The following is a 23,528-nucleotide window of genomic DNA, read 5'->3' on the forward strand; positions in this document are numbered from 1 at the left end:
GGTCAGTCCAGCCTTCGCCCACATTGTTACTGACAACGGAAGTTTTATAGGTCATTAGCCAGCTCAGTCTTCAAGCCATAATATGTTTCATATAAGTGAGTGAAATAAAACAGGTATGTACAAGACATTTGGGATTATAAGCTTTGTGGAAGCAGGTTTTTCACTAAATCGTGTACTTCTGGCATCATAGAAAAACAACATTTCAGCATTTTACTTCTTTATTTTGCAATATAAATTGTAATTTCACAGAACTGTATAGTAATCACACAGGAGAGGACCCATCTGCCCAGTCACCAATAAGCTCCATCCCCACCGTAGGAGACAATATGTACTGGGGCGGGAATACAGTAGATGATCATCTTCTAATAGAAAAAATCTCACTGGTTTATGCTTTGCTGTATAAACAGGTGATGAACAAACTGAAAATATAGAAGAGAGAGATACCTGAAGCAGGGTCTGTGGAAACCCTGGAGTACAAGTGTCTGGTCCTGCTGTGCTGAGAGGATCAAGTGACAGGGACAGCAGCAGCAGGGCTCTCAGAGCACCAGTGCACACACCCTGACATGGCACGATGTCAGAAACCAGGTAGGAACCTCACGTAGGAGAGGCAGGCGCAGAGGAGAGCCTGTCTCCTTCCCTATATAGTTGCCTGCTCTGTCTCTTGTTTAGAGCTGGCCATGATGATTATAAAAGCACCATACAATTTTCTCGATTAAACATATTTCTCTCTACAAAGTATCTAGCAATGATCTGAGTGTTTCAGTCTCAGCAGATCGAGAAATGAGTGTCATTCAACCAGAGCTTTCATGAGTGTGGTAGCCGGCAACAGTCGGCATTTGCTTAGCGTGGAACAAATGACACCTCGTAAGGTCGGGGCATATTAGTCATAACTGTGACTACTGGGGTAATGTCAATGTCCTTGTGATGCACAACAGGTTTCAAAGTAAAGTTCTGCAGGATGGATGTTAGAAATATGAACAGCTCCATCCGGGCCAGACCTTCTCCTGCACAGATGCGTTTTCCTGCAAGTGGAATATAAAAAAAAGTGAGGGGAGAGTGGGGTATTTTTAACCACTCTTTCATGAAAGTTCAGACTTCTCAGAATGGACAGGCTGCACTGCAGCGCTTTAGGGGCTAAGTGTCAAGAACAATGAAAGTGCTCAGTGGGCAAAGGCAGTTTGAAGGCTTTGGTTTCTCATTTTCTGCTTGGAGAGAGAGTTGTGTGGATGAGTCCCACTTCGTATATCCGTTCTTGCAGAATGAATTGGAGGAGTTTATGTGATTGCTAAAAATGAAAGTCAACTGAAATTCTAGTACAGGGATCAGAGCTGCCCAGAAGTGACTCAAGCAGATCACCAGACATGGCTGTACAAGCCATGGTGACAGAGCCACTAAAATCTTCAAAGAGGTCCTAGGAGAGGATAGTCTAGGATCGGAAATGGAAGGAGATCTTACCTGCAGAGAAGGGCATGAAGAAGTCACTCTTTTTAAATGTACCGTTTGCATTCAGGAAATGTCCTGGGTCAAATTTTTCTGGATTTGGAAATTCTTTGCTATCATGTAGGATGGGAGTCAGCAGAGGAAATATCATTGTGTCCTGAATTAACAAGCAAAGGAGAAAAAAGTTAAACTGGAGGCGTGCTAAAGCAAAGCAGCATTGAGAATTTCCCAGAGCTGAGTAAAAGCGCAGTCAAAGTTTGACCTTTTTAAAATGAGCATTTAATGAATAAAAATGTGTGATATTTGTATGGCAAATGTGGAGGTTTTTGTGAATTATAGTGGTGAGTCTGATTAGAGTATTTAATATTTCTTCCAAATAAATTACAATTTATCTTATATATACATGAAAAAAAGCCATCTCCATCTTCACACACAGGATGGAAAGTCTTTTTTTCCCCCCTTTTTTCAGATACAAGGCATTAGACTTAATAACTTCCAGAATCCCCCTCCAAACAAAATCATTCCAATTCTGGATCACGTTTCAGTGTTTTTGAAAATGAAATAGAATACAGTGGACAGAACACATCATCGTTTTCTAAAGATTATGAACTCTCTCAGACCTTTGGAAGAAAATAGTTTCTGAACTTGGTGTCTTTGATCACGGTATGTGGGACATTAAGTGGAATGAAATCAATGAATCTCTGGATTTCATGGATCACAGCATCTGTGTAGGGCATCTGGCTCCGATCTGCCATGCAGGGGCTTCGGTGTTGGCCAATCACACCATCAATCTCCTTCTGAACTTTCTCTGTTAGGAAATAAGTAAGTATTGAATGGTCAATTCCCACATCTGTTTCATAGAATCACAGAATTATAGTATCATAGAATCATATAATAGTTAGGGTTCGAAAGGACCTTAAGTTCATCTAGTTCCAACCCCCCTGCCATGGGCAGGAACACCTCGAACTAAACCATGTGGCCCAAGGCTCTGTCCAACCTCGCCTTGAACACCGCCAGGGATGGAGCATTCACAACTTCTTTGGGCAACCAATTCCAGTGTCTCACCACCCTCAGTGTAAAGAACTTCTTCATTATAGCTGATCTAAACTTCCCCTGTATAAGTTTGCCTAAACCTCTCCCCATATTTACAGCAAAACTTGCTTTTAGTGCACCAAGAATATAGGAATGTACTAAGTGCTAGTATCTCTTTTCTGTGAATAGAACTTAGACTAATACACATGTCTACACTGCAAATGCAGGTTTCCTTAGTCAGGGAACCATTGCCACATGTGCTAGTGGCAGGAATTGTCCAATCTGATCCCATGACCTCCTAAAGTGTCTATTTATTTCCTTTTCTATTACCTTGTATCTCTGGGTATTTCTGGAGAATCAGAAGTCCATATCTCAGGGTGATGCTGGTGGTCCCTGTTCCTGCAAAGAACAAGTCGAGTGTAGTGCTGCTCAGGCTCTCAACGGTGAATTCTGAGTGACCATTCCCTTTCTCCTGGAGGAAGATTTAGCAGAACGTTTTCAAATGACAAATCTAAGCAGTTTGTTTAAAAAGGAAAGTCCTGTACCCATAATGTATGTTTTTAAACACATCTAATGTCCTTTCTCAAATACTACCTTCACTTTCCAGAACACTAGCATTGATGGTACTTTTCCTAAATAATAGTATGAACTTTTTTAAATATGGGAGGAACATTGAATTCCATCAACCAGATTGGTCTTTAGTTTTCCTAACTTTGGCTAGAGCTGTTAACTCTGTGTTTAAAAATCCTAGATTAGAAAGTGGAGAGGATAGAATGAAGTTGATGTGGCAAGAAAAGCTTGTTCACCTTTGTATTTGCAAAAGCCCAGTGCCCTGCCACAACTGAAAAGAAGCTGGGATTCAAGAGGTGGTTTTCTTATAAGCCAACAAATCTCTAGCTCTTACATTACCTGGTCCATTTTGTTAAGAAAAGCATCAATGAAATCTCGAGGACAAGTAGGATCCCGGGTTTTCTGGTGCTGTGCTATGATTTCTAAAATAAATTTATCAACTTCTTCATTATTTTTTATCATTTTTTGATGAGGCCCAGGTAAAAATTCCATGAGGGTTGGGAAGAAATTGTATAGCTGTAAAGATAAAATGATGGAAAAACACATTCTGATTAATGTGGATACAATAAAATGTTCCCTAAGTGTTGGCTATGAAACTGAGGGAATTCAACTGTTTTGGAAGAGTTATTATTCAACTGGATTTTAATGCCTTTTACTTTATGGTTTCACTATAGTCAAGGATAGACTTCAGTTGAGCAACTTCTGCAATTATATCCTTCTTTGGACATACAACGGCAGTTCCATAAGGTATGAAGGAACAACAGGAATTGGTTGTTTAACTGCCATTTTGGCTTTCAGAAAATTTATCCAAATTTAGGAAAATCCACTCCAGTTACAATTAATAACATGAATAAGTAACCATTAATAAAATATTATCATAATTAACAAATGTATTCAATATAACTTTACACACCTGTGTTTGTACAGCTTCCTGGTACTCGTTGTTTTCATCTAGCAAATTAATTAAAGTTAAAAATTTCTTGTCCTCATAATCAAATCTATCCCCAAAGACAATGGAGCAGATGATGTTGGAGACAGCATGGATCAGGAATCTGCCAGGGTCGAAGGGTTTCTCTGCAACAATAAAAAAAAAAGTATCTTGCTTTCAGCATCAAAAGGAGTGTGACCAGCAGGTCAAACGAAGTGATCCTGTCCTCCTCTGCTCTCGTGAGACCTCACTTGGAGTATTGTGTACAGTTCTGGTGCCCTCAACATAAAAAGGACATGGAGCTGTTGGAGCAAGTCCAGAGGAGGGCCACGAGGATGATAAGAGGGCTAGAGGACCTCCCGTATGAAGACAGGCTGAGAAAGTTGGGGCTGTTCAGCCTGGAGAAGAGAAGACTGTGTGGAGACCTCATAGCAGCCTTCCAGTATCTGAAGGGGGCCTATAAGGGTGCTGGGGAGGGACTCTTCATTAGGGACTGTAGTGGTAGGACAAGGGGTAATGGGTTCAAACTTCAACAGGGAAAGTTTAGGTTGGATATAAGGAAGAAGTTCTTTACAGTGAGGGTGGTGAGACACTGGAATGAGTTGCCCAAAGAAGCTGTGAATGCTCCATCCCTGGTGGTGTTCAAGGCCAGGTGGGACAGAGCCTTGGGCGACACGGTTTAGTGCGAGGTGTCCCTGCCCATTGCAGAGGGGTTGGAACTAGTTGATCTTGAGATCCTTTCCAACCCTAACCATTCTATGATTCTATGATTTCAGACGTCATCTTCTCCTCTGACACTACAGGGAGCTTTGCATCGTCTTGAGACCTAGAGTTTTGCAGTCCTTTGAAAGCATGGTGAAGGCCTTACTCAAGTTTTTCTTCTCTACCTGAAGTGAACTAATTTCCCTGTCTGAATTGTTTGAGTATCTCTTTTGCCCTGTTCTCAGGAGAACATTGGTCTGGGGGGCTTGGTTTCTTTTCAGATGACACAAGGCTGTCTTGTGTCATCTGAATTAACAGGCTGTTTAGTAGAAATGGGCTAAAAATTCCCTCCAAAACCCAATGAAACCAGAAGGACTTTGCCTGAGCCACATCTTTAGGTTACTGCACCCTGTTTATGAACCCTATTAGTGTAAGCTCAAATGTATAACCCTCTCCTAGGGATTCGGATGCTTGTGATTTAAGTCCAGCAAGATTGGACCCAGGAAGGAAAGGAAAGTTACAGTTTCAGACAGTGATAGCGTGCATTTCAAGGTCTCAAGAGGAGAAACAACAACATGAAAAGGAATCCAATCCTAAAAGAAAAACAAGGAGCCAGAAAATGGCAACTTGGCAGTATTGAAGATCAACCTATTCCAAGGAGCAATGGCACCAACCCTTCTCTGCCTGTCTAATGACTCTCTAGCCATTGAAGACTCAGCAAATGTCTCCTCAGAGGTGGCGACTATACTAATGCTGAGCCTAGCAGATAACTAGTCCTAGCTATTTATTATTTGCATTGAGTGTAAATAATGGCTTTATACTTTTACACTTGATATATCTTACTTGCAAAGCCTTTTAGTACACAGTAAAAGATGCCATAACAAAGTAAGCCAGAGGAGGAGGCTTGCAGTAGTGCCTAGGAAGTACAGCATTGCTGTGCTAGTAAAAGGCTGAGAGCAATGCAGGTGAGAGTATTTTCTCTGATTTGCAGCAGGAATGTTTATCTGTGAAGCCAGGCTGAATTTTCTAGTGGCTCATGGAAAACAGTGATGTTTCAGCATCCTTTTAGATCCATTTTCTTCCCCCCATCCCTGCAGAATAAGCACACCTTGAAGACTGGTTGTGGAAAGGAAGCTTGTTGTTCAGTCTGCTACTGTGCTACTGTCCGGAGAAGTACTAAGAAGTGACATTGTCTTATATGCTACCAGAAAATGCATGTATAGGTTAAAACCAAGGTGATTAACTTATGCCTTTACCCTCAAAAGCAGCTTATAGTCCCTCTTCCCATTGCACAGTCCCACCAATACTGGAAGGTATTGTCTCATGTTCGGATGGACTGGACTCAGACCCAAATATCTGTAAATTACTTCTCTGGACACCCATTTCTTCAAGATTCACTTACTTAGAGCTGCAGGAGACAAGGCGAGGAAGTGCATGATGCACGTGGCAGTCCCCAGCCTTGTCTGCATGGCTGAATTCCACAAAACTCTTGGCTTTGGGGCCAAGCCATTCCCTTTGCCACTTCCAGTCTTGTTCCTCAAGCAAAACAGGTTAAAGGATGCTTTCTAACACCAGCCTCCTATGTTCATCACTCCGTACTGTCACAGTGTCTTTGATTGACCCACTCCCAGCAGTGGTAACATTGGCTATTGGAGCAGGGAGCAGAAACAGCAGCCATAGGCCCACTGCTTGGGTCATAGATTTGGTGAAACAGCCCTGCACTCTCATTGTCTCACTGCAGATATGCAGGGTGTCCAAGTAAGCACAAAGTCCAGTCCTACCATGTGTGTTCCTGATCCTCTCCACCAGAAAGTGAGCTTCCTCCTGGATTCGCTCGTCAATGCTCCTCTTCCCCATCCCAAAATCCCTCAGGGTGGTGAGTGCAAATCGTCGGAGCTGCTTCCAGGTCTCCCCATTGCTAGTCACAATACCTGATGAAGGAAAAATAGACCCCCATGAGGAAACAGGTTTTATTTCTTTCCCCCCCTGAATGGAAGCTACACAGTAAGTACTCAAAATGCAAAGGTACTCCTGTGTGGAGTTCTATTGCAATTGCTATCTGCCCAGAAATGTAACTTCTCTGCAGTTGTGGAGGTGACAAATTTGATCTATCTGTCACAGCACTTGAAGTAAAACTCAGTTTATTGCCAGAGTAAGAAAAGCTACATTAGGACGTAGTTAAGAATGTAACACCGGTACTGACTTTGTCTTGGCCACAGGCACTGAAAATCAGCACAAAAGTTTTGCTATGCACCTTCACGTGGTGTAAAATTATGGACGAGATCAACGTACTGTACTATACATTTGCCCGGATAAATGCCACACTCAGAACTGCCCTACTGAATAAACATATGGCCCAGCCCTGAATGTGGCCCTTATTGGCAGAGCCTATAGTATCTCATCTTTGTTGCCTGTGGACTTTCCTCTTGTTGGTTCCTTAGCGGTATGTCTACTGTCAGTATTTTCAGAAATGGGAGAATGAATCTAAGAGGACCTTAGAGGCACATGTGATGAGCAAACTTTTAGCCACAATTTGAAGCATATTGAAAATAGAAAGGCACTCAGTGGAGCCAGCCTGTGACCTTAGATAGTTCTCCAGGGGAGCACTTTCCTCAAGGGTCCAAGTACTGAGTTGGGCTCTTAGTTTTTTATTGCTAAAAGTAGTAAATGAAATCCACCATTCCCTCCTCCACTGCCTTCTGAACTGTGTTGCTGAAGCACTGAAAGCATCAGCTTTTTATGCTAACATTACTGGGGACATACCTGAGCCTTTCAAGAGTCTTTCAAGGAGTGGTAGATTGCCTCTTCCACTGAAGTCATCTGCCTGATCAATCAGAGCTTCTTTAACAACATCATAGCCATACAGCACCACAATCTTTTGTGGACCTAAATGTATTGTGAAGACAGGACCATACTTCTTGCTAAGCTGTAGGAAAGAGGAACACAAAGAAACTTTAGTTTCTGTTTGAGTTATTTATTTGGTCAATGCGAATTAAGGTTGTGAATTAAACTGAGACAGTCTAGACTGGACTTTGGTTTATATGCAATGGAGACAACATAGAAAAGAAGGAGACAGTGCCTTACCTTCTTCAAGCTTTCAGGCAAGTTTTTTGGGTTCAGCTGGAGTATGTTTCCAGCAAGGGGGAGTGCGATGGGACCAGGAGGCTGCTTCTTGTTTTGTGATATGTTTCTCCATGTGGTGACGAGAAGAAGGCATGAGATGCAGATCAGCAAGAAAATAGTGGTCATTCCCAGGAGCTCCATGGTGGGCTGAGGAAGAGAAGTCAAGTGCCAGAAGAGCCTGATGTTGGACCTGTAAATCCATCCTTATTTATATGCTGTGAATCCAAAGCACACGGATGAAATTAGCCAATAGTGCCTTCGTATTCCTTCTGAGATATGAGATTACATATTAATCAGCTCAAGATAAGAATGAACAAACTAGGGATGAACTCCTTGTTTACACAATGATTTTTTTTACTTCTCCACCTTTGGGTAATCATTCATGCCGGACTAAAGAAGTCATGTTCTAATGCTGTCAAATAAACTCAAAATGCCTCGCTGCTATGTATATGCTTAAACTCTGTTTGCCCTCATGCCTAGATTGACATCTGCCAACCCCTCTAGTATCTGAGCACAGTGGCGGGAGGCGTTGTGATTGATTGAAAAAGGCTGTCACTCCAAGTTCTTCCTAGGCATTCCACCTCCATTTCCGGAATGAAATTATGCAATTATACCGAAGTCACACATGCAGATTTTGAGGAATACAGTCAGCTTGTCCCAGTCTGATATTTCAGGCAGACAAACTGTACCATCTACAGCATTTGTATGGTCACAGATTCTCCCCAAACCACAGATCCCTGCAGCAATCTGCAGTCTCCTTTCTGATGCTTCTAGAAACTAGTTGAAGATCCATAGAAGATGTGAAGATCTGTGAAATATAAAGGCACCCTGAAGAGAGCTCAACAGAATGATTGGTTTAATTAATATTACTCAATAGAATGTAAAATCTTAAATGAAATCTTATGCTTCCCATTTCTTCTCCGAGAGGAATCCAACCCCCTACAAGCAGAGTGAGAACTGTGTATGTTTTCTGGCAGATTGAGTCACCTGAGACCAAAGAGCTGATACCAGGACTCGGTTGCCAAATATTGTCTGTCCATCATATGTAGCGTCTGTAGAGTGCTAGTGATCTACTGTAAACACTGTGCGTGGACTGATACAGCTCCCACCATTCTCTCAGTTTCTTCTCAGCCCCAACTACAAGGCATGGCATTAGGCTGTATAGTTCCTTTTTCTGTGACTTTATGTAGAGAGATACTGACCCTCTCTTGGAGCACATTTGAACATGACAAAGGATCTACCATGATCAGCAGGAATTAAGGTTCAGCGATAAGTTGAGCATTCAAGAACTTGTGTAACAATATTCATATTTACAACGTGTTATACAACTAGTACTAGAGATAAGATGCAAACCACATCATTAGTTTTCGGATCACAGAAATGACATTTGACCAGCTAGCTCAAAAAGCTTGGTTAAATATTAATGCATGAACTTAGAAGACCCAAAACATAACTCAGCTGGAAAGGATGAAGTCGTTGAAGTTCTTTAGTCATTTGCAATACGTGGTAAATTGCTTGTTTCGTCTCCAAAAAGGGCAAGGAAGTTAACCTGACAGCAGCCTTCCTGTGACCTGAACTGTGACTTCACCAGCAGTAAAGCACTATGTTGCTGGTATACCCCATCATCTCTGAAACAAGCCAAGATGCTTAGCTCTAGACTATGGTCAGCATTAAGAAAGAACAGATGCTCCCCCAAGCCAGACAGAAAAAGTCAGGAAATGGGAAAAGTCAGCCCCAGCCTACACATGGTGATGGGAAGCACCAAAGTGAGGGCTGCCAAATTTCAAAGAAGATGTCTGAGCTCAGCTGAGCTCCTGAGATTGCTGCCCCCAGCTGCCTGCACGGGCGGTGGGGCCCATCCTGAACCAGCTGCAGAAACGCCATGGTGTACAGTAGGGCATCCAAAAGGTCCATGTCCCGGAAGATATAGAAGTGAAGGGGAAACTTTATCAGCTGTCCCCAACTATAACACCATCATCATGGGCAGAGCACCCACCCCAACTTCCCAAAGGCTGAGCAGGAAACCTGTAGTACATGTCTTCCAGTTTTCACCCTAATCCACAAAAAATTTTTCAACACACAACACCCCAACACTCTTCTCACAGTACGCTTCAGGAAAAAAAAAATCACCCAGTTTTATTCCCAAAGGTCATGCACCCATCTGTTAACATTAAAAATGCTTTTTAAAAGTGAACAGAACAGAAATCCTTGCAGTACAGAGGAGGTAGTCTATGGGAGGTGGAGGTAGTCTATGGGTTCCATCCTAGGAGAACTGATGTGTTCTGATTGCCAGAGGAGAAATAGCATGGAACAGTGTTTAGAACAGTGTCATTATTAAATAGACCATTGAAAGGGTGTCAGGTGCCCTGTGGCAAAATAAGAACAACCAAAAGAGCACTGGGTGAATCCTATGTGTTAACTGATACTGTGTTATTGTGAGAAATGGACTACTGCTGCTGCTTGGCTAATTTGTTAACAATTTCTGATCAGAAAGGGAGGATTCAGGAGAGAGGATGGCCTTTTGCTGTTCAGTCCCACCACGGATTGTGTCAGGTGTTCAGGCTCCTCTGAGTGTTGTGAGATTTCAGTACCCTCTCCTGGCCAGTACTGGCCATGCTGGGGTTTTCATTTGCCAGGAATAAGGGATTTGCAGAGGTCCAACATTTTGCTTTTTCCATCTTTGCTGTTTTATTGCCAGTTAAGGCCAGTATCACCATACACTCCCGTCTCCTGGAAAGAGGCTGGGCTCCTACCTATTCCTCTTTTTGCTTCAAACTCATAAACCATCTGTCCCCGTTTGTCTTGCTTGGAAAAAAATGATTGTTCCCTTCTAACGGCTGTACTTGGGGGGGATGGCCAGGGTCCAAAACATTGCCAGCAGCCTATGGCAGATCAGGGTCTAACCTTAGAACCGTGTCGTAAATATGGTTGAAAGACTCCTCCTCTGGGGCCTTGCTTCCAAAGTAAGCAGAGTCATAGTCCTGCACATCAACACGAGAAGGCACTGCTGCAAGCATGGCAACCTCGAACTCCCTCTGGAGAGAAGAGAGAAAAAGTGACACTTACCCCCATCCCGCTGCTGGGGTGCGATTTGGCCGAGTGCTGGGCTGTTCCTCGAGAGAGATACCTCTCTGCTGAACTCATGGCTGGCTCATGCAATTATGGAGAAGTAATCAGTATCAGAAACTAACCGCTGCCTGCTCTTCGCATAAAGCACCACATGATTATCCCTCAGCATGGAAAGCCACGGATTGCTCTGGAACTAATGGTGTCGCAGCGGTATCAAGCTCTGGGCTGACAGTGGGTGTCACACACAGCATGTGGTAGGTGATGTGGAGCTGTGCTCGTCTCACCGCAGCAGCCTTACATGCTGTCTTTTAGTTCAGGGCTTCTTTTTTAAGGCCAGAGGCACTGTGCTGCAGACAGCTCTCTGTGTCTGCTTTCCATATCCAGCATTCAGGTTTAAGGAGGTCTTTTCCATGAAAATCATAGATAGGGACAAGCAAAAACCTTTTTCAGGGTCAAGACTGCCTCAAGCAGGCAACTCTGCAGGACTCAGTTTCGTGAACATGCCTTAGAAAATAATGCTGAAATTTACCATATGTTAGCAGTTTAAACTTTTAATGATGACACTAGATCTCTATCCTGTTGAAGTGAATGGCCAAATTCCCCATAAATGCTGCTGAGGCTGGGGTCTGTCCTGCAGAGGGAAGTGACTTCCCCTTTGGAGCTCTGTGTTTGCAGTGACTTTGTGATCTTGTGGATGGAGGAGGCTGGCACCCTATTTTCTGCTGCTTTACATTATTTTTACAGGGGCTATCAGGAAAACATATAAATTTCCTAGGAAGCAGACAGCAGGTCTCTTTGCCTTGGGGAATTTGGTGAAGGCAAATGTGGCAAATGTGAATCGTTCCAGGATAACTTCCTGACAGTAGAGTATTAACTCCATGATTGTTGGTACTCTCCAAAAAACTCTCCTTCTGCTCTTCCTCCTCCCTCCGAGAATTTGGAGCAAAAAAGTGCCTAATGCAGAAGACTCTTGGGTCTTGATTAGACACAAAAGAATTTCTCTCACTGTTTCTAACACAGCCCTAACCAAGACAGTTCTAGCTCCCCCCACAATGCCAGCCAAAGCACAAAAGGGCACTCGCATTAATTTTTCTCCCCTTTCCTCTTCACATGCTCCTTCCACACAAATCACATCTTTCAAAACACAACTATTCCAGCAAAGACATCAGTGTTGGCCTTGACTGAGTCTGTAAGCTAAAGGCTGGGGTGCTTTCCTGGGGTAAGAGCAACCCCTGTGGCTATTACTAGTCACTCACCAGTGGGACTGAAAGTCCAGTTACAAAGCTGTGCAAAAGAAGGAGTGAAAATGAAAAATATTACCTGACCGCTTGTTTTTCTTGTTTGGTCATTTCCGATATGAGATAAAATGCAGGTCTCTAGCTGGGGATATGATTCCAACAGGCTTTCACAGACCCAGTCAGCCTGGTGAAGTTTGGAAAGCCAAAATCTCCAGGGATACCTCCTAACTCCATGAATTTTAGAACCTGATTTTCTTTATCCAGACAACAAAAACAGTGTCACATTAGCCTTCTGAGAACTGGTGCTTGAATGTGCAACATTGGCCCGCAACAAACTTGCTAGCAATAAAAATGGTTAAATTTGCACTGAATTGCATAATATTGCTTAACAAACAGTAACTTCACTGTCTTAAATGAAGTTAGAAGGAATAAATTGTTCATTGAAAACAGTTGTGTATGGCTTTTGTGTAAATTCTTCAGCTCCTTGAAATGCACAAACGGCAGAGTAGCCACCAGTCATTACCACAAAACACTTAATGCAAACAGTGACAGCTACATGGCAATTTCCTTACTCAGGGAAGGACTCGACAGCAGGAAGACTGCAAAGATAACAATCTCATTCCTCTGTCTGCCTAGAAGGATCCTCTTGTACGTTGCCTGGGATCCCAGTTCAAGACACGACAAATCCAGACACCAGGCAATATGGCAAAGAAAACCTTTGCATGAGAACGGGCTCCTTCCTCCACCACACTGGTATAAATATGCAGAACTTCAGTTCAGAAGAATCGCTCTTGATTAACATGAGAATGAGTAATAGCAAAATTATCAGTAGTGCCCTCATCATCTGCAAAAAGACCTCTCCGTGGTATAATAAGTGATTTTCAACCTCGGCCTGGCAGGCCCCAGGGAAAGGAAAATCTATGATACAGTTCTGATATGATCAGGAAAGTCCATTAATTATAGAAAAATAAGCCATGTCTATGTGATTATAACTGGAAAAATCACTGTACCGGGGGAACATCAGACATATCTAAGAGAAAATATAAGCTGCTGGAAACTCTGAATCTGAGATCAGAGCACATTCCAAGTGAAAGCAGACCAGCAGGCATCACTAGGGACAACTCCATGACTTGCTGAGATGTAAAGAAGGGCGATCTCAGTGCTGTCAGCAGTAAAACTCTATCAAAGAAGAAAATTCTACCCGCATGCTTACACACGCTCTCTTAGAAATACTGTAGTGAGATGCCAGTGCATTCCCTTTACCAGGCAGTAAAGATGTATCATGTTAGCAAAGGACAAGAAATAGTTCTAGAAAATGCTTCAGTTGATGATCCTAATGTAGCAGCAGCAGAGGGCACCAGTGCTGCTCTCACCAGTGTGGTGGTAGCCGAGGGCAAGTAGTGCATGGTTTCTTTTACCGGCAGTATGTTCTCTGCTGTAGGGCAGGAAAGGCCATCTTGGTCATACGGTTCATTCTGAGTGACACCATTTCACAAAAGGAGTTATCCTGTAAGAGAGCCTGAACATCAACCACCAGTAGCAGCAAGATGCCACCATCTTTGTGGAGAAAAGGACACAATTTGAACCTTACCTGTTATGGCAATGAAGGGCGAAGCTCTTCCCTCAATAACCTTAGTGAAACCCAACGGACTTTAAAGGAATGACTGAAGAACAGTTTGATGGTTTAACTTGGTATTAGGAAGAAACAAGTGAAAATTTGCAGCTTTAAGTGCCTGAAGTTGGGAAATACAAAAATACACCTCCAAAATATATTCCAAACTGTTATTGGCCTCAGAAGATGTGCTGTGGAAAAATCATTTGTTACTAATATCGATCATGTTACTCACAGGAAACCCATTTTTACATGCACTTTTTTGCTGGTGAATTTACTCAGGTCAAACCACAGCAAAAGGAATAAATAAAACCATGAAGAAGTCTCACAGAAAAGCCACAGACATGTGACTTTTCCCATCCTATTTCTTTTCCAGCTGTCCAAGGACTTTTCCTGATTCTCCTGATGCCTCTGAAACTGTCTTCTCCCATTAAATGTGCATTTATAAATAATGAAGCCATAAGCAACTATTGTAGTTTGACTTGACCATCTCTACAGCACAAAGAATTGTTGCTTGTTACACTGCCAGCATAATCTTTAAAGATCCAGCCAGGCTGAGTTATACAGTTGGCACTGATGATAAATCTACCACCAGTCCTACCTCTTATCTGAATCTCTAGCTACTGGCCCTTGACATGATTTTGACTGCAAGGTTTAAGTATTTCTAGTGATAAAGCAGATAAATTCTGAAAGGAGATAAAGTCTCGAATTCTCAGTGTTGTCCCATCACCTGTGCTCAGTCCCACTGAGCCTCCTTTGGCTTGATTAACTGCTGAAGCATAGATAGCCTTTCTATGATTGACAACACTTGTTCCCAGGAACCTCTGCTGTGGACTGGTGAATGCAGGCAGCCAAAAGCCTGGATTACCTTTAGAGAGAACCCTGATTGAGTTAAAGGCAGGTTAAACATTTCTAGTATTGGAGGCTAACCTCTACTGATTAAAATATCTTACAACTCCCGAATGAAGGGGCTGCAGCAGTGACCACCAGGCAGCAGAAACCACCCCAGGCATGTTTGCGTGCTCTGAGTGAGCTCTGTGAGTAATTACAGGAAATGCCTAGGCCCCTCCGAAGACCAAGAAGCTCCTCTGTGAAGAGGAGAATCAAAACACTCCCAGATATGAGAACAGATGGATGCATGAGCGTGCTCTGTAATGCAGGAATTGGAGCAGAGCCTGGGAAAGGACTCACGCCTCTATCTCTGTAGGGCCGTTGCAGGCTATTGCAAGTGTCAGGTTGGTGACATTGTGCTCTCACAATCCTTTCCATCATCATAGGAGTCTCCTATTTAATAGTTTCTGTAATGAATGAGAATTCAACCAGGGAGCTGAAAGTGGTGTTAGTTCAAGTGGAAATCTTGAAGACCTAGGTGAGTAATGTTGCTGAGACAGATTTCTATTCCTCTGACTATGCAATGCACAAGGTAAATGGGATGAATGAAATCAGATTTCACCACCTAGGAGCCAAGGTCCCACTATAGAAGACGTTAAGAACACAGAGAGAGACCCGAGCCTTCCCTTGAAGGAGAGATACCCTGAACACAACGGGGTACAATCATGGGGCACAACCGGTGAAGTTTACCAAGACCCTGCCTGCATCAAGGAATAGAGAATTTATTGGTCAGGTGAATTATGCTATGGGGAAAATTAACTCCATCTCAGCCAAACCCAATAGACATATGTAGTTTTTAATGCATTAGATGGCCTGTTTGGTCACTGTTACTGTCACTCTAGAAGCTGTAAGTCAGACGGATAGTGGCATGCTGCTGTCTAAATTCCCCAAACCTAGCTTTTCATAGCACAAGGAATTTTACACTGCTGGCTCGGTGTTTGGCTGATAAAAGAAAGGATCACAAGCAGTATCCTTGGAATGAAGGAAAGGATTAGCTCTCTAGTTAGTGGAGCTCCTCAGCTGCAGGGATCTGCTCCTCTGTAGGAGGAATGAACACATAATTTTCATGGCTACATTTATCTTAAAACTGTAAGCTCTGTAACTCTGCACCTGTATAGCCCTAGCACAGCCTCTTGACTGGTTGCTACAATGCCACAAATGACCAGAACTGCATCAAGTGGCCATTGCTACAGTGATGCTGCTAAGAGACTAGCCAAGTATAGCAATTTCCATACTCAGGGTCCTACTGCAGTTTTCCAGGTCCTCTACCAGTGCCTCCATGGACGTACGCTTTGTCTCATCATGCTCCAAGTTGGTGGCTATTACATCCCACAGTTTCAGAGGAATTGAGTCTGGGCTTTGTGCCCTGTGCCCACTACAGATCTAAGACAGGAAGACAAAGAAAAGGACCAACCATTGATGGCTGCAGCTGAGCCTGATTGCAGAGGAAAACAGCCCTGCACAACTCTTATCCTACTGTCTCAAGGTGACATAATAGTTACAGAAGTTTAAATGAGTCGGCTATTGATTTCCAGGTTTATACCAGCATAATGAAGCAGAATTTGACCTATCTAAACATCCCTTTCACTCTTCCAATTTCCAAACACCACTGTGAAGCACCACTGAAGCATTTGAACTGCTGCTCTTCTGTTTTACGCATAACATTTCCCTTGATGACTTCACCCCTTCAACAGGCCCTCTGCCTATAACTAAATGCCTTTTTATGGTAGCTGTTTTTCTTTTCACCACTTTCCATTGCAGTAGTCATAGATCTTTCAAGTATAGAGGTATCAGACACGGCTCCCATCCCAATGTAGAGGCAACATTCAGACACAAGTAGTTTTCATTGAGCTTTGGTAGAGTAATTCACTATGGTACTCAGAGTGGAAACTATAGCTTTAGTCTACCTATACAAGCTGCTATAGCAAGTTCTGATGCTTATGTAACCAGATGTCTTCTAACAATATGCAGATTTTCCCCTCTGGTTCCCACAGCGAAGACTGCTGAAGAAAATACTCCTGAGTTCCACTGCTCGGCTTATTCCCCAAACAAGGCCAGATACTGAAAAATCTACCACAAGAAACACGTTCTTCATCTGAATACCAAACTGGTGGCCAGAAGGTCAGGATTGGTTCTACACAGCAGTGGCTTGAATATCCTACACCCCCCTGGCTATCTGGAGAGTTTCATACTACCGGAAAGAAACTAAAGAAGTTCTTGCAGGTTGCATTAGAGGGTATTTACCTTTAAGCAGAATATATTGATTTTTTTTCTCTCCCTCTGCATCCAAAGATCTAGATTTCACTAGATCTTTCCAGAGAGAAGAGTTTGGAAAAAACCGCCACAAGACTGTGTTGGTAAAACTCTCAGGATATATTACCATCACCAAGTGCAGTCAGTGTCTATTTGTTCTGCCCATGTTCCTAGTTGATGCAACATGAGCTATGTCTAAGAACGTATTTATGAGCACAGAACTGTGCCCAAATTAGACAGTTCTATTTCATCATGGGGTCTGAGTGTACAGGCATAGACTTAGATATTTTGAAGTAAAGCAGTCTCTCAAAATCCTCACTGAATTCATGCACCTATATTACAAACTGTTGGCCCAACTTGCACCCTGATAGACTGATGGAGGAAGCTTGGATTGATGAAGATAATCTGGCAGAAACTTGCACAAGTGTTTTTAAGCAATCCTTAATGTCCCATACTTCAAACTGCCTCTTACCAAAGCTGTCAGCCTCCACTCCCTCTGCAGGGTGAAATAAACTTCAAATTAAATTAATCCCATGGTCAACCATGACAAGACCTTTGGTTTTCTTCATTTGGTGCAAAAGTTGTGGCTTGTTGACTTCTACTGAAAAGCAACATTGCCATAGGAATGGCAAGGTAAAAGTAGTACCAAACAAAAGCAGTACAATTCTCCTCAGCTTATCTGCACTTACAAGCACATCTAAAAGAGTTCGGAAGTCTTAGTCTTTGTAGACAGCTGTAAATGTAATAGGAATAATTTTCATTGGTTTCTGCATGGCAGATATGCTGGTATCTCCATCAAGGAAACTCCTGTAACCATGGTAACAGCAGTAATCCTCCTTCTCCAAGACTTCCACAACCTTCTTGTTAAAGAAAGCTGACATAATAAAGCTTTTGACAGCTATCTGCTCCTTGTTCTTTGGTGCAGGGGCAGATGGGATGTAGAGGTCATGGCAATAGAGTTCATGACAAACTCCTTCACATACTCCAGATGTATTTGGGCAATGCATAAACACATATTAGGGTCTGAGTGAAATTCCGTACTTCGCATGAAATGAAAAAATCATAAAATCATAGAACAGGGCAGATTAGAAGGGATCTTGAAAGATCATGTGATCCAATCTTTGTGGGAAAGGAGCCTACCCACTGCCTTCAACAGACGTTGATCCAAGAGGCACTGATGTAATGCCAATCTGAGTAGTAACGCTGTCAGCCAGTGAAGTCATTCTTGCATGTAGTTCTTGTTAAAAATCAGACTTGGTGCATTTGTAAATGTTGCAATCAAGGCTTTGATACTTGAGTAATCAATGTTTGCTCTAAAGTTCCCAGCTCATGATTTTAGAGAGAATGATCTCTTCCAAAGCTATCCTTCTCCCCACCTCCTCCGATCTACCCCACACTCCTTGGACAATAGTGACTTCTTAGAGGGCCTGAGGGATGTTCCCAGTTCAGAGAACAATGCTCTGAGCCTGCAGACCAGCTGCAGGTTGCAGCCTAGAAAGACTGGTTCTGGAGACCCTTGCCACTTTTCTTCTCTCTTCTCCATACTACTGACAGGTTACTGGTTTTCTGCCAGTATTCCTCCTTCTCTGGGCATTTGACTTTCTCACAACCTTTTTCTATTCCCTCCCCACAGGCTGTTCTCTCCAACCTCTCCAGACAGCTCTCTCAAACTGTGCCCAAGACCACCACAAACTCTCCGTCTAGAACAGCTGATTTGCCAAGCTTTGTCGTACCACAGGTCATTAATCCAGTTTTTGTGTGCCAGACACCACCACACAGCTTCTGGGTAGAGAAGAGGACTAATTACAGGAGCAACTGAACTGAAGACTCATTTAAAAGACCAATATTTGTCTAGGATGTTCAACATCTCAGTAGAACAGATCAATCACTGTAGGGCCTAATTCCTGCTTTGTAGGTGACTGGGTGTTGTCAGAGTTTCAGCAGAATTGTGTCAGCAGGGGTCCTCTTTGGCTCTGTAGGAATTTTCCACAGTCCTTATATGCAGAATTTACCAAATTTCAGCTTCCCCTAGTTCTTAGTGGGTACTGAATGCTTAACACCCTTTGGCAGATGAAACAACCCTGTTCTGCCAGTACATGAGTAAAGAGTTCTGCTCAGGAGCCGACACTACATGTGTCATTTCTATTGCATTTCACGTCCCCACCACAGAACTTGTGAAAATCTAGGGGACATTAAACATGGGTACCAAGCTTCCAAGAAGGACACACTTTGTGGTGCATTTTGTGAATCTTGCATCCTATTGCTCCACACATATTGCAGAGGAACTATATACATCCAACTGTCACTGAGTTTTGGAGAACATCCTGTCAGACACAGGTCTGATCCTAACCACCACACATACCCCTGGCCTAATAATTCAATCTTAAATTCTCTTTTATGTCACTAGCAGCCTAGGAAAGCAGTGGCAAATGCCAGTGTCTGCTAGCAAGCCCACCAGAGGATGAGAGCTTGGGATGTATCATTCTCCCGCCTGAAGTAGAAGTGAACCTGCCATGCAAAACCACAAGTGCTGAGTCTATCAAAGCAACAACTGTGCCTAATATCACCAAATCGATGGCACGGCCCAGATCTAACATTCTTGTGTGTGTTTCACATGATCACTTCATGCCATAAACTATTCATTGGCAACTGCAATACTGCAAATAGTACAGTTGCTGTCCCATTTCACATTGCACAGATTCAGATCTCTGTCTTCACTGTCATCACGTAGAAAAGGAAAGTCTTACATCTAGAACGTGTATGCTTGCCTTTCTTATTTTTGCCTGATTGTAGGATTGCTATAGTGATCTTTACATACTTCATAAAACAACGGGAAGATGCAAGCTGCTCTTCAGCTAGGAAATGGCACTGGGAGGATCCAAGTATTTAATTTGTCCTCTTTTGCCACAATGTAGAGCTCTGTATCCACAGCTGGGGTTCTGGTAGGTCTTGTAGGGTCAGTCCAGCCTTCGCCCACATTGTTACTGACAATGGAAGTTTTATAGGTCATTGGCTCAGTCTTCAAGCCATAATATGTTTCATATAAGTGAGTGAAATAAAACAGGTATGTACAAGACATTTGGGATTATAAGCTTTGTGGAAGCAGGTTTTTCACTAAATGGTGTACTTCTGGCATCATAGAAAAACAACATTTCAGCATTCTACTTCTTTATTTTGCAGTATAAATTGTAATTTCACAGAACTGTATAGTAATCACACAGGAGAGGACCCATCTGCCCAGTCACCAATAAGCTCCATCCCCACTGTAGGAGACAATATGTACTGGGGCAAGAATACAGTAGATGATCATCTTCTAACAGAAAAAAATCTCACTGGTTTATGCTTTGCTGTATAAACAGGTCATGAACAAACTGAAAGTACAGAAGAGAGAGATACCTGAAGCAGGGTCTGTGGAAACCCTGAAGTACAAGTGTCTGGTCCTGCTGTGCTGAGAGGATCAAGTGACAGGGACAGCAGCAGCAGGGCTCTCAGAGCACCAGTGCACACACCCTGACATGGCACGATGTCAGAAACCAGGTAGGAACCTCACGTAGGAGAGGCAGGCGCAGAGGAGAGCCTGTCTCCTTCCCTATGTAATTGCCTACTCTGTCTCTTGTTTAGAGCTGGCCATGATGATTATAAAAGCACCATACAATTTTCTCGATTAAACATATTTCTCTCTATAAAGTATCTAGCAGTGATCTGAGTGTTTCAGTCTCAGCAGATCGAGAAATGACTGTCATTCAACCAGAGCTTTCATGAGTGTGGTAGCCGGCAACAGTCGGCATTTGCTTAGCGTGGAACAAAAGAGACCTCGTAAGGTCGGGGCTTATTAGTCATAACTGTGACTACTGGGGTAATGTCAATGTCCTTGTGATGCACAACAGGTTTCAAAGTAAAGTTCTGCAGGATGGATGTTAGAAATATGAACAGCTCCATCCGGGCCAGACCTTCTCCTGCACAGATGCGTTTTCCTGCAAGTGGAATATAAAAAAAGTGAGGGGAGAGTGGGGTATTTTTAACCACTCTTCCACGAAAGTTCAGGCTTCTCAGAATGGACAGGCTGCACTGCAGTGCTTTAGGGGCTAAATGTCAAGAGCAGTGAAAGTGCTCAGTGGGCAAAGGCAGTTTGAAGGCTTTGGTTTCTCATTTTCTGCTTGCAGAGAGAGTTGTGTGGATGAGTCCGTGAAATGATGAGCCACTAAAATCTTCAAAGAGGTCCTAGGAGAGGATAGTCTAGGATCGGAAATGGAAGGAGATCTTACCTGCAGAGAAGGGCATGAAGAAGTCACTCTTTTTAAATGTACCGTTTGCATTCAGGAAATGTCCTGGGTCAAATTTTTCTGGATTTGGAAATTCTTTGCTATCATGTAGGATGGGTGTCAGCAAAGGAAATATCATTGTGTCCTGAATTAACAAGGAGAGGGGAAAAAAGTTAAACTGGAGACATGTTAAGGCAAAGCAGCACTGAAATATCCCAGAGCTGAGTAGAAGGGTAGTCAAAGTTTAACCAGTTTAAGCTGAGCATTTAATGAATAAAAATGGCAAACGTGGAGGATTTTGTGAATTATAATGGTGAGTCTGATTAGAGTATTTAGTATTTCTTTAAAATAAACTACAATTTATCTTATATATACATGAAAAAAAAAATAGAAAGACATCTCCCTCTTCACACAGAGGGTGAAAAGTCCTTTCTTCTTTTTTTTCCTTTTTTCAGGTACAAGACATTAGCCTCAATAACTTCCAGAATCCCCCTCCAAACAAAATCATTCCAATTCTGGATCACGTTTCAGTGTTTTTGAAAATAGAATACAGTGAATAGAACACATCATTGATTTCAAAAATTATGAATTCTCTCAGACCTTTGGAATAAAATAGTTTCTGAACTTGGTGTCTTTGATCACGGTATGTGGGACATTAAGTGGAATGAAATCGATAAATCTCTGGATTTCATGGATCACAGCATCTGTGTAGGGCATCTGGCTCCGATCTGCCATGCAGGGCCTTCGGTCTCGGCCAATCACACCATCAATCTCCTTCTGAACTTTCTCTGTTAGGAAATAAGTAAGTGTTGAATGGTCAAGTCCCACATCTGTTTGCCTAAACCCCTCCCCAAATTTACGGAAAAACTTGCTTTTAGTGCACCAAGAATATAGGAATGCACTTAGTGCTAGTATCTCTTTTCTGTGAGTAGAACTTAGACTAATACACATGTCTACACTGCAAATGCAGGTTTCCTTAGTCAGGGAACCATTGCCACATGTGCTAGTGGCAGGAATTGTCCAATCTGATCTCATGACCTGCTAAAGTTTTTATTTATTTCCTTTTCTATTACCTTGTATCTCTGGGTATTTCTGGAGAATCAGAAGTCCATATTGCAGGGTGGTGCTGGTAGTCGCTGTTCCTGCAAGGAACAAGTCGAGTGTGCTGCTGCTCAGGCTCTCAACGGTGAATTCTGAGTGACCATTCCCTTTCTCCTGGAGGAAGATTTGGCAGAACGTTTTCAAATGACAAATCTAAGCAGTTTGTTTAAAAAGGAAAGTCCTGTACCCATAATGTATGTTTTTAAACACATCTAATGTCCTTTCTCAAATACTACCTTCACTTTCCAGAACACTAGCATTGATGGTACTTTTCCTAAATAATAGTATGAACTTTTTTAAGTATGGGAGGAACATTGAATTCCATCAACCAGATTGGTCTTTAGTTTTCCTAACTTTGGCTAGAGCTGTTAACTCTGTGTTTAAAAATCCTAGATTAGAAAGTGGAGAGGATAGAATGAAGTTGATGTGGCAAGAAAAGCTTGTTCACCTTTGTATTTGCAAAAGCCCAGTGCCCTGCCACAACTGAAAAGAAGCTGGGATTCAAGAGGTGGTTTTCTTATAAGCCAACAAATCTCTAGCTCTTACATTACCTGGTCCATTTTGTTAAGAAAAGCATCAATGAAATCTCGAGGACAAGTAGGATCCCGGGTTTTCTGGTGCTGTGCTATGATTTCTGAAATAAATTTATCAACTTCTTCATTATTTTTTATCATTTTTTGATGAGGCCCAGGTAAAAATTCCATGAGGGTTGGGAAGAAATTGTATAGCTGTAAAAACAAAATGATGGAAAAACACATTCTGATTAATGTGGATACAATAAAATGTTCCCTAAGTGTTGGCTATGAAACTGAGGGAATTCAATTTTTTGGAAGAGTTATTATTCAACTGGATTTTAATGCCTTTTACTTTATGGTTTCACTATAGTCAAGGATAGACTTCAGTTGAGCAACTTCTGCAATTATATCCTTCTTTGGACATACAACGGCAGTTCCATAAGGTAAGAAGGAACAACAGGAATTGGTTGTTTAACTGCCACTTTGGCTTTCAGAAAATTTATCCAAATTTAGGAAAATCCACTCCAGTTACAATTAATAACATGAATAAGTATTCATTAATAAAATATTATCATCATTTTCAAACGTATTCAATGTAACTGTACACACCTGTGTTTGTATAGCGTTCTGGTACTTCCTGTTTTCATCTAGCAAATTAATTAAAGTTAAAAATTTCTTGTCCTCATAGTCAAACCTATCCCCAAAGACAATGGAGCAGATGATGTTGGAGACAGCATGGATCAGGAATATGCCAGGGTTGAAGGGTTCCTCTGCAACAACAATAAAAAGGTA

At 42.4% G+C, this 23,528-nt stretch overlaps 2 protein-coding genes across 3 annotated transcripts in view; both read right to left on the reverse strand.

Annotated features, from left to right (window-relative positions):
• LOC115609075 (cytochrome P450 2H1-like) overlaps positions 1-23,528 on the reverse strand; it is a 141,940-nt gene that overhangs the window by 111,620 nt on the left and 6,792 nt on the right. The window contains exons 5-10 of one of the 2 annotated variants that reach the window (XM_030488788.1): positions 23,346-23,506; positions 22,773-22,949; positions 22,194-22,335; positions 21,721-21,908; positions 21,124-21,265; positions 20,514-20,832 (exon numbers count right to left, since the gene is read on the reverse strand). The exons of the other annotated variant lie outside the window; for it this stretch is intronic. Coding sequence (XP_030344648.1) covers positions 20,651-20,832; positions 21,124-21,265; positions 21,721-21,908; positions 22,194-22,335; positions 22,773-22,949; positions 23,346-23,506 — 992 coding nt within the window. The 3' untranslated portion in view covers positions 20,514-20,650. Of the gene's footprint in view, positions 1-20,513; positions 20,833-21,123; positions 21,266-21,720; positions 21,909-22,193; positions 22,336-22,772; positions 22,950-23,345; positions 23,507-23,528 lie in introns of those variants that run through there. 2 annotated transcript variants of the gene reach the window in all.
• On the reverse strand, positions 342-10,893 carry LOC115609081 (cytochrome P450 2H1-like). Its single transcript, XM_032919979.1, has 10 exons — positions 10,700-10,893; positions 7,757-8,010; positions 7,436-7,598; positions 6,454-6,603; positions 3,956-4,116; positions 3,382-3,558; positions 2,803-2,944; positions 2,061-2,248; positions 1,456-1,597; positions 342-1,022 (listed from the first exon to the last, which is right to left on the reverse strand). Exons 2-10 carry the CDS (start codon positions 7,934-7,936, stop codon positions 841-843), a joined length of 1,485 nt encoding a protein of 494 aa, XP_032775870.1. The 5' UTR covers positions 7,937-8,010; positions 10,700-10,893; the 3' UTR covers positions 342-840.

This window comes from Strigops habroptila, chromosome 5 (assembly GCF_004027225.2).
Source record: "Strigops habroptila isolate Jane chromosome 5, bStrHab1.2.pri, whole genome shotgun sequence".
Classification (NCBI taxonomy): domain Eukaryota; kingdom Metazoa; phylum Chordata; class Aves; order Psittaciformes; family Psittacidae; genus Strigops; species Strigops habroptila.

Excerpts from the sequence above, each read along its gene's own strand:
- LOC115609081 (XM_032919979.1), bottom strand. The coding sequence starts at position 7,936 with ATGGAGCTCCTGGGAATGACCACTATTTTCTTGCTGATCTGCATCTCA. Across the intron at positions 6,604-7,435 it reads AAGACTCTTGAAAGGCTCAG|GTATTGTGACTAGCAATGGG; the intron begins GTATGTCCCCAG and ends TTCCTTCATCAG. Across the intron at positions 1,023-1,455 it reads CTTCATGCCCTTCTCTGCAG|GAAAACGCATCTGTGCAGGA; the intron begins GTAAGATCTCCT and ends TTCCACTTGCAG.